The sequence below is a fragment of the Cinclus cinclus genome, chromosome 1, assembly GCF_963662255.1.
Source record: "Cinclus cinclus chromosome 1, bCinCin1.1, whole genome shotgun sequence".
Classification (NCBI taxonomy): domain Eukaryota; kingdom Metazoa; phylum Chordata; class Aves; order Passeriformes; family Cinclidae; genus Cinclus; species Cinclus cinclus.
In genome coordinates this window covers 9,419,111-9,430,001 of record NC_085046.1, presented here as the reverse complement: position 1 = coordinate 9,430,001, position 10,891 = coordinate 9,419,111, and the positions used below count along the sequence as shown (strand labels likewise).

Sequence of the window (10,891 nt, the reverse complement as noted above, 5' to 3'; positions counted from 1 at the left end):
GGTGGGCACCCGCGGAGAGCAGCGATGGGCGGGGGGCTCCCGGCTCGGGACAGCGACTCGCACCTCTTGTGGGGGGAGCGCCGGCGAGAGGGAGGAGGAGAAAAGGAAGGCGAGGAGAGGGGCTGGGGAGACACGGGCGGGCGGGCAGGAGCCGGGGGCTAGAGGAGGAGCTCCGCGCAGAGCGGCGGCGGGCACGGCCGCGGTCGGGCCGGGAGCGGAGGCGGCGGAGCGGGAAAGGTGCGGGAGCCGCCAGCGCGGGCGGGGGAGCCGGCGGCGGCCCCGGGCCCTATGGTGCCGGGCGGGACCCGGACCCCGCTCCCCTCCTTCGAACGGGGCCCGCGGAGCGGCCCGGGGCAGCGCAGCCCGGCGGGGCCGGCACTCGGCGGGCATGAGGACCCTGCCGCTCCTGCTGCTCTCGCTCTGCTGGAGCCTGGGGCCGGTAAGTGTCCGGCGCGCAGCCCGCCCAAGCGAGCGCTCGCTCGGCTCCGGACCGCGGGCGGGGCTGACCCCACGGCTCTTTCTGAGAGCCTGTGCGGAGCCCTCCGGGCTGTTCCCGCGGCTCCGCGGGCCGGGGGCTCGGCGGCAGGAGCGGCAGGTGCGGAGGCTCCGGCCCCGCCGCACACGCTCCGGGACAGCGGAGCCTCCCGTCGGCGCTGCCCTCCGGCTGTCCCCGGGCGGGGAACGCCGGGGCAGCGGGCACGGAGCCCCCGCCGGGACCCCTGGGCGCTCCCCCTGCGCTCCTGCCGCATCCCCGGCACGGCTCCGCATCCCCGGCACGGCTCCGCTCCGCCGGGCACTCTCCCATCCGCTCGGAGCCGCCGCTTGATCCCCGCAGTTTCCCCGTAGCCACTGGACACCGCTGGTTTGCGAAGAGTTTTCACGGAGCGCTGCCCGGGAGCGGTCCAGAGGCCGTCATAGCGGGGGGGAAAGCACCACATCCTCAACTGCTCTGTCGTATGTACAGATTGCGATGTGCTAAGTGTTCAGAATATTGAAGTCTTCTTTAGGGCGCCTGCATTTATAATCTTTATATTTTCAAGTGTTTCTTGAGTAGTTTGTAAAAGTCAGTTACACTGAAGGAAATAAGATACACAAGACAAAAAAAAAATTAAAAGCCTTTTAAATTATTTTTGTTACTGTATAAAAGCAAAATCTGGGAAACTATACTGAAGGTGAGTGTAAGCTGCTTGTCAGAGGAAATGTTTTGTCTGTCAAACTGCTGGTCTAAATGCTTTAGAAATTGTGAAGCTGCTTAAAACGCAGAGAGGCTCCTGAGCTGGATTTCCAGCTCAGTGTGCACCTTTACGTGAGGTTCTGTCTTCATTGGTGACAAAGGATACCCTACTGTTGGTTAAGCAGAGGGAAAAATGGATGAGCACAAGTCCTAAAAGGTTATTATGAATGCTCTCAAAATCCTGATTTGTTTCGGGAGCTGGTCAGAGCCACGTAGTCTGGGACCCTAAATCTCTTCAGCTTTATCAAGCAAGTCTGAATGAACTGGATTTATTAGAACAAAGTATAGTACAATTTAGCCTGTAGCCCAGCTGTGAAAGGCATTATGCTACCTTTGAGTAGTAACAAATGTATATTAACTTTTAGTATTAATCACTGATATTTCTGAGGTAACAGAAAGAGAAGTTGTTTATTCAGCAAGCTTATTAATTGCAGTAGCTAGTTTGACTTACCCTTCATTTAGTCAACATTTTTATTTACTGAACCTTCCTTTCTAAGACCCAGTAATTTTAACACTTCTTGATGTGTAGGAAATCCACTGGCAGTTACTGAATATTTGTACTTGGAAATGAAAAATAGCCAAAAAAATGTTCTGTGAAAGGAAAGTGCTATCAAAAAGGTCATGTATACATGGGACTTTTATTTTACATGGCCGCTATCTGCAAAATGGATTATAAATACTGAAATGTGGGTATTTTCAGTATAATGCTGAACTTTAAATTATAAGTTCTCGAAATCCTAGTTTATGTTAAATATGGTCTTTGAAAGGAAAAGAATTCTGCATTTGAAACGTATAATTTCAACGCTCAACATAAAGAAAAGACATGGAGAAGAAAGTCAGGTTCTAAAGTTGTAAACAGTGAAATGAAACATTTGGAGAAGGAACAGATTTTTGTGAGTTTTCGTAACAGCCCCTGCTGTTCTGCTTATGGCTCTTGCACTGTATTTTTAAAAGCCATGCAATTGGGTTGTCCACAAAGAAACTGCAGCATCACCAAGTTCTCAGTCCTAACTTTGGATCTGAAGTTCTGGGCCCAGAATGTCTTAATTAATCATTATATTTTTTAAAATTGCTGTGTCATGTATCAGAGATCATTACATGAATCTGTTGTTAAATGTCCCCTAGAAGATGTGAAAGAAAGGACAGAAGCTTGGAGAGACACCACATTTTCTTGGTAATTACAAGTGTGAGGTGTGAGAATGACTGAAGTACTGCATATCCCCATTTTATTTATTTAAGATGTGATTCCATTTGAGCTAACCACTGTCCCATCAGCTCCACTGATGTTTCCAGCTTTTCCATTTGCCACCTGCTGCAGTAATTTCTACCGTGCAGTCTCTTACAGACTCTGTAAGAGTCTCTGTTTCTCTGTGAGGCTCTAACTGCCTCTCTGAATTCAGCTGACCCCAGCACAACTTTCCAGGGTCTCGTTTCTCCTCCCAGTACTGCTGCATTCTTGTCTCTTCCCATGGACTTTTTCTGAAAACCAAAGAATTGAGGCCAGGGCTTTGAACCAGCAAAGGCATTAGTGATATAATTTTTAAGTAGTGGGGTTTTCTTCTTGTGTAGCATTTGCTTGAATAAAATAATCATGCTCTGGGGTCCTCAGGAGATAAAATATATGTGGTGGGAAAGGGAAGAAAAGAAGAGTTTATTGTGTCAAAGAGAATGAGGTTTGACCAATTTTCATGTTGTGTGACTTGTATTAAACTTTCAGCTCCCTAACTTACTACAAAAGGGAAAGAAAGCAAATGTATCTACTCTCCCGTTTCAGTTCCAGCTCAGAATTTTTCTGGAGAAAAAGATCTGATGGCACAATATTGAGGAATGCACTGGAAAGCTAAATTAATGCTACAGGAAGAAGCCACTACATTATTTCAACATTTTGTTCTGAAAATCAATGTGTGAGAAGTTAAAATTGGCATCACTTGTGAAAAATGCCTAGCACATGCTTGGGTGAAACTTGTGGTAGTTCAAGTTGTGGCTTTCGTTATAGGTAGTTGCATTCTTCATTGAACCATTTTAATATTAGTTTCAAGACATAACCAATTTGTTAATTTGGCACAGGTGAATGGTGTCCATCCAGAATGCAGATTTCAGCTGGAGATTCACAAGGAGGAGACCAGGTGCATGGAACTTCTAAAGAATGCAAAACCAGTGGACTACAAAGGTAAGAAAACTGTAATGTAGAGATAACTGGAGTATTGAAGATTTTCTCTCTTTACTTTCTTTATTGTTGCGATTGCAGTTTCCATAGTTGTCTGAACTGCGCTTGGGATTTTACAGTTTTTAGAATTTATGCAATTTTGCATTAAATGTACTGCTGCAACGAGCATATGGTGAGAGGTTCTCAGGTGCTAAGAATGCCCTGGCTGGGAGCAAACACCCATGTGCTAAGTTCCCATGTGCTGAGATGTTGTTGTAGTATTTTCTGGCTCGCAGAGCAGCTGCAAGCTGGTGATGACAGGACCAGCAGAAAGAGCAAATCTGAGGGAAAGCTGAAAGCCTCCAAGCATCTCTCCCTAGCTATGGTTGAGAGTAAAGTATTAGTGGCTGGAAGGATCTCTGGGTTTCCCAAGTGGACAATGTTTCAGACTGAAGATGAGATTCACACCCAGAGGACCATGGAGTCACGCAAAGGGAAAACTGGACAGTTGTGTTACCCCCAAATCTCTCTGTTACTTTATTGTTTTCATTTTCTTTCTGCACAGAAAGATAAATATATAGCTAGTGATACAGCAAACTGTAATTTAATGGAAGGAAGAATAGTAGATGTAGGGGGTTTTGTTAGGCTTTTGGGCTTGGGGGTTTGTTTTGTTTGGGGTTTTTTTGTGGGGTGTTTTGGGTTTAGATTTTATTAGATTTCTTTCCTACATCTTCATGTGAGGAGAAAAATGTTTATGGAAAAATGACATTTTTCTTGTAAGTTGAAGCTTCTGGTAAAGCCATTTGTTCAGCAAGCGGAATAAAAAGGTGACAGATAAATTCAGATGGTCAATACATGGTTTGTTTGGGCTTTTTGTGCTCATTTTGTTTTGAATGCACTCTGAAGATGATTATGGGACCTCAGAGACCTGCCATCTGCAGTGCCCTTTGGGCATAAACATGAGTCTCAACTTACAGTGCTTTTTCCACCTCTCCTCAGTTTAAATGTGTAACTCTCTCAGTGCATTTTCTAACACTAATTTGTATAAAATAACAAAAAAATCATAGGATCCTCATCAGTCTGTATTTTATTATAATTTTTCCATTTTATTAATCAAGATCAGTAGTTTAAAATTGCAAAATCTTACTGGTATAATTAACCTAGATTTATGGCTTTTACTTATATATGAGTGGTGAAGAGAGATGGCTGTTACATAAATAATACTAGTGTGAAGCCAGATGGAGAAATAATTAGTAGCCCAGCTTAATGAATTAAATCATGAACCAATAAATTCGCTGTTCCATGGCTTTGAAAGTCAAGCTTTCCTCAAGATACAATTTTGTGATCCAGGTGCTGAACTTCTTCAAGGGTATCTTTGTGATGCACACCAGTTTTATTTTGGGTTCCCTAGGGGAAGAAAGAAGTTTGCTGTCAGTATTTTCTTCCTAGACTTTTCACTGGAAGAGGGGTGCTTCCTGAAGGCAAACTGCTGTGAAAGAAAACTCATGTCTTGGAAGGACACAGGATGTCTGATGGTGTTGATTCAACCCTGCAGACAATGAATGGCAAAATAGCATTGAAAGGATTTAGACATTTTATTGAATGCCCATCTGAAACTAAAGGAATATTCCATCTTGTTGAAGACTGGAATAAAGCCCCTGTGGTGATGAAAGCTGCATGTTTAATATTACAGGAGAATTTGTTCTATGCTTCCTGTTACAGATACCCTCACCAAGAATCTCCAGAGATTAGCCTGTGTTAAATATATGCATTTACTTTTACAAAAATAGACATTCTCTGTGTGTTCTTATTTTCCTAGTAAGCTCTCTGTTATCATACAGAGAAGTAAGGACTATTTTGAACAGTAAAACTCTGACTGCTGATACAGAAGAACTACTAATGAAAATTGGCAAGCTGGGGCTAGTCCAGGTTATAGCTCCACATGTAACTTTTAGTACATTTGAAACATAATTCTTTACAATAAATTCTCAAATGCTATTCCTCTTTTTCCTGAGTGGGAAAAATGGTTATACAGCCCTTGTCATACCTCTCTAGCTTTAGTATTTGCTATCTGACTTACCAAAGCTGTTGATGAAATCTTGTGATGGTACTGTCTTGAATTTGGAATTCAATTTCCCTGAGATTTTTAGTGGAAAGTTTAGACCTCCATTATCAAAACAAGTGGGAACATTTTCATTCATTTATTGGGCATGTGGGAAACCTTCACACCTCTATGTCACATGCTCCAGAATTTGACTAGCATGCACAGCCTCTGAATTTTGGAGGATCCAAATTGTATGGGACAAGTAGTTTCTTCAGGCAATTATCTACTGAATATCTTATCTAATCTTCTCAGCTCCCAGTTAGGGAGGTACAAAGGAAACATTTAAAGGCTATTAGGGTTTCTTTGACAAGATAAAATAATCTTACACCTGAGCCTCCTCAAGACATGGGTGAAGAATTTTGCTGAATATTTTTTACATTGCACCTAAAATCACTGACTATGAGGTCTATGAAGCACTTGTTTACTTCAAGGCTTAATATAAAGCAATAGTGTGTTTTGCAAAGAAACACTTTATAAAGACAGTGTAAGTATCCTCTGAACAATGCTAAGGATATGCTAAAACCAAAGGACCCAGTTGGTCTAAATTCTGCTCATTTGCCAATGCCAACCTGTGAGACGCCCAGACCTCTTGCTTTGCACCCTTTTGGGGATTTTCAGGCATTAGCACATACTTTTCCATTAGTGGACAGCATTACACTCCATTTAGGGAAGAAGTCACTCTCCAAAGACCTGTGGCAGTGCTTTCCTCTCTGTAGTGCTCTTTAGAACATCTGGTTTTTTATTTTATGAAGACTGCATTAGCTTCTATCCGCATTTGTCGTCTTCTTGCCTCCTATAATTTGGCCCCTGAGGTATGGATGCACCTTAGCTGGAAGTCTAGGATAGGTTCTTCTATCTTCGTGCACCTTTCTTTTTGAAGGGCAGATGAAAGGCATCTTAACTAGCTCATAATCACTACATATTTTGAGGTCTATCTGGAAAAAAAAAATTTGTTTTTTATCTGCTATCATGCTATCATGGATTGTCTTCTTACAACAACAACAGCAACAATAGCAAAAAACAACATAATTCAAAGAAAAGTTATTGAAAATACATAAAAATTGTCCTTCTGCAAATTTCTGCCTTTTATTCAGGATTTAGAATTTTCCATTATAAATAACTGGCTCATTTCTCTTCACTTTCAAGTGACAAATGAAATGTTATGGTAAAAAATGTTAAAACTCTTGAGATTTTATAGCAGGGTTCTACAACTAAAAGTTGCAAAAAAGATGTCATTATGAAAATAATGAAGTTTAGGGATTTTTGATTTATCTCAGACTGAGTGTCTTCACAGTTAAATATGTCTTTTCAGATTTTGATTTCCAAAATATGTTTTTGTGAGACCCGTATGTCAGACAACTTTTTACATTTTTGATATGTCATTTCAACTTTGAGGAAGGGATATAGACAAAAAGAAAAATGGCTTTGGAAAAAATTTCATAAACTTCTCAAAGAGAAGCTTCATAATGCAGCTTGTAATAGGAAATTAAAAGAGACAAGGCGCCAAAGTAATGCTCTTAGTTATTTGTAAGTTTAAAGCAAGAGGGACTAATGTTGCTGTGTAATCTAATCTCCTGAATTGCACTGTTAATAGAATTTTCCTCACTGATTCCAGCACTGAGCTCATGATCTTGTGGATGAAACAGAGCTGTTCAGAACAGTGGGATGAACACTCAAATGATAGACCCGTGGCAAGTTTTCCAGAAGTTAAATTTAGTTGACTAGCTTACCTGTTAAGGTGGTTTTTCCAGGAAGAAAGGTGCATATTTTGCATTTACACACACCCTCACACCTTTGTGTATACTACACACACCTCTCTCTATAACTGCACCAACGTGAACACTCTATCCTCCACGTTAGTAAATAGAAGACTGACACAAAGCCAGATGAGGCCTTTCTTTTGCTACATGAAAAGCAATCTCCTCAAGGTTCCCCCTTTCTTAAGGCTCCCTGTCTCATCAAGGTCTTGCATGAGGTTTTGTTTAGTTTTGAAGCTATTTTCTCCATAAAATGAGTCAGTAGTTCAGACTGCAGTGGTGCTGACAGTCCTCTGATGTAGCATTCAAAGTAGAATTAAATTAGGTGGTGTGGGTCATGGAACTTCGTGCAGCACCAGTAAGTCTTGGAAGAACAGCTTTAGCTTTCTTGAATCTCTGTGCTGCTGCTTTTCCAGCTGTAGTACAGATAAGGTGCTACTTTTTAGCTCACATTTTTTATGAAGGAAGCCATAGGGGCTGCTTTGGATATTTTTATGTTTTGGCTTTCACTGATTGAAGTGTCATCATTAATGACACCACATAAGACTGACCCTTATGGTATTGACAATGTCTGGGCTTTGTGGAAGCTGTACTTAAATATTTGAGGGCAGAAGGGAGACAGAGCTTTGTCTTAAGGAGGCTGGATGAGAAATGTGAGAAACAACCTTGAATGAAAAGGAGTTTCCTACTGAAAAGTAACTAACTGTAAATGAAATGGGGAAGACCACAAAAACATCCTCATGATCCTCATTCAAAAATCTCACATAATAAAGTTTACTGAGTGACAATAACAAACCCTTTTGGAAGGAAGAGAAGCAACAGGTGTGCACTATGATCTTGAAGATGTGAAATTTCTGCTCTACCCAAAATTTAAATAGAAACTTAGCAGTAGACATTAATATATGGCATTTGTAGCCCTGAAGAAGGAAAATGCACAGCCATAAGTGAATTTATTGTGTTTTCCAGAAGATTATGAAGGAAATACTGCCCAGCATAGTCTTGCACTTCAGTCCTGACACAGACAGCTGTGGCCATGGTAGCCTGTTCTTGATGACATCCAAAGCTGAAATACCACAAGGAAGGAAATTTGAGTACCAAAACACTGAAAAAGCTTCAGCTAATACAACAGATAGCACACAGGTTAGACATAACACCTTCTAGCAGAATTATATGGTCCAACTTCTTAATACGGACTTTGAATATTTTGTGGTGGGGTTTATATGAACAGGAGATTGATTTTTAATAGTAATTTTCAAGAATCTACAGCATATCAGAATTGGGACAACATAAAGATGAAGGTACCTCTTACAGCTTTGACTATACACACATTAGTATTTTTGCAGAAGAATAGAAAATAATGTTCTTAGATTACCATGCTGTCCAGTCATGCCCAAATAAGTGCTCTTGTCTCCAATGGACAATTGGAGTACTTGGAAATCAGAATTTACTTGGAAAATTTGGATGAAAATTTGTTTTCTTTTTTGAGAGGGGCTTTTTCCAAAGGTTTAGCTGGCAATTTCTCTATTTTCCCACAGAACCCAAAGAATAGGTGTATTACATTACATGTAAAACTGGCCAGTAGATTTTTATTCTCTGCAGGAAAGGTGTTCTAAAGGGAAACGACATTTCTTCTGAAGTGTTTAATCTTGTGAAAAATCCAGAAATCCCTTAGAAATCTCAGAAAAATCATTTTTGCCATTCCTGATAATAGAACGGGCTTTTGAAGAACCTATGAACTGCAAATATTTTAGGTTAATATGAGATAAACTCTATTGGTTTCACTGTTCTTTTTAAACTAGCTAAATCTGCTATATACTGTAGAATTTCAAATTTCTGTTTGCTGTCTGTAAGTTGCGTTAGTTGACCAGAACTAAAAGCTTTTACATTGGTGTTCCCTCGGTGTTTCTGAGCAACTGGGGCTGCTTCTCGACCACATGGTAGCCTGTGTTTTTATTGTTATTATTGTCACACTACTGCAGGTGGGCAGCTCCATGCAGAGGGGCTTTGGGTAGGCAGGGTCTGGCAGGTCCTTCCCCCCAAGCCAGGAGAGCCCCAGCCCCGGGCAGGTGTCCCTGCCATCAGGTGTCACCTCCCTGGGACAGGGACATCAGCCTGCAGAGGTGGGTCAGAGCCCAGCACTGGGCACCAGCCTGTTCCTGCTCTCAGGGCCCTGACAAAAGCAGGTGGGAAGTACCCTCAGTGAGGCAGCATGGAAACAGCCTTTTTTGGGACTGTCTCGTTCCTGCTCCTGCTCTAAGCATTTCTACTTTGCTCCCAGTTTGCTAGCTTGCTGCTTGTGCAGCACCTCCTTTTGGTTTCTTTGTTATCCCTCGCGTGAAAATGCAGAAGGAATGTCAGTCCATATATGTTCATATTTCCCATGTGGCCCAAGTTCCATGCTGTGGCACACAGACCTGCAGTCTAGAAGTCATTGCCCATAAGAGGTGAGATGGCTCCTGCTCTGCCAAGTTAAGTACAAAAATCAAAACATTGAAAAATAAACCCTAGGCTAGCTGTCGACTTTCTGACTCGTTTTCAAAGCGCTCTGTTGTTTTTTCATGTTTTATGCATGCCTAGACAGTTTTTAAAAATGCTAAACCGCTCTTGGAAGTGACAATTTTCAAATCCAAATACAAAGTGCCACCTAGTGGTTACATATTTATAAAATATGTCTATAAACAAAAATTTTCAGCCCAAGCCCCTGTGTTTCACATTTTTATAGATGAAGAAGCACACATAGGTAAGTGAACTTGTTGCTCAAAGACTGGATCTCAAAAAGCTGGATGATGAATGGGGTGGCAGTACTTAATGTAAGCTGGAGAACATGGGAAACAAAATGTAGTTTATAGTCTGTTTCCTTTTATTATGAACTATCTGCAAATGCTTGACAAGCATTAAAGACCAAACATTCAAATAAAGTAAGTGATCTCATTGGAACTAGCTAACAATAGCATCTGCAGTGTCCTCTGGAGGAACAGGAGGGGATCAGTGGAGGAGACTTTTGGGTGAGTCATTGAGCAAAGGTTTTCGGGGAAGTTTGGTTGCTTCCTTGGATATGCTGTGAATGTCACATCAGAGAAATGAATGGTGCAAATGAAGAGATTGAAAGGGGATTGTTCTATGCAGGCTGCAGGAGTGTTCTTCTTGACACCACAGAATCAGGGATGAAGAACCTTTTTTCTTTTTGACTTTACCAGTTTTATTAACAGTTGTTAATGCCTTAACCCCAGAGATCAGCCCAGCCCTGCACAGACACTCATTCACTCCCCCACCTGCAGGGTCGGGGAGAGAACCGGGAATGTAAAAGCTGGAAAGTTCTTGCATTGAGATAAGGACAGTTTCATGGGGAGAGCAAAAGCCCATTGTTCAGCACAAATCCAAAACACAACCCCGTATCAGAAACTGTGAAGAAAAATAACTCTACCCCTGCCAGAACCACCCCAATAGCTAAAGAAAAAAGTAAAGAATATAGTAGTAGATGTGCAGAAAAAGTTGAGGAGCTAACACAGATCTAAGCTGGACTGACTTTTTATGTGTACATATCAAAGTGAAAGGACAAAAGCACTCAATGCTTGAGAAGTTATTGAAGCACAGTGCAAACGTAGAGACTAAATCCAATAACGAACATAAAAAAGATTTACTTTAAAGTA

The 10,891-nt window shown here is 41.8% G+C and overlaps 1 protein-coding gene across 1 annotated transcript in view; it reads left to right on the top strand.

The window, feature by feature from the left end:
- The first annotated feature begins 388 nt into the window (after positions 1 to 388).
- Positions 389 to 10,891, top strand: part of VIPR2 (vasoactive intestinal peptide receptor 2) — a 44,415-nt gene continuing 33,912 nt past the window's right edge. Inside the window, exons 1-2 of the mRNA XM_062493864.1 lie at positions 389 to 439; positions 3,302 to 3,404. Of these exons, the coding sequence (XP_062349848.1) occupies positions 389 to 439; positions 3,302 to 3,404 (154 nt within the window). The remainder of the gene's footprint in view (positions 440 to 3,301; positions 3,405 to 10,891) is intronic.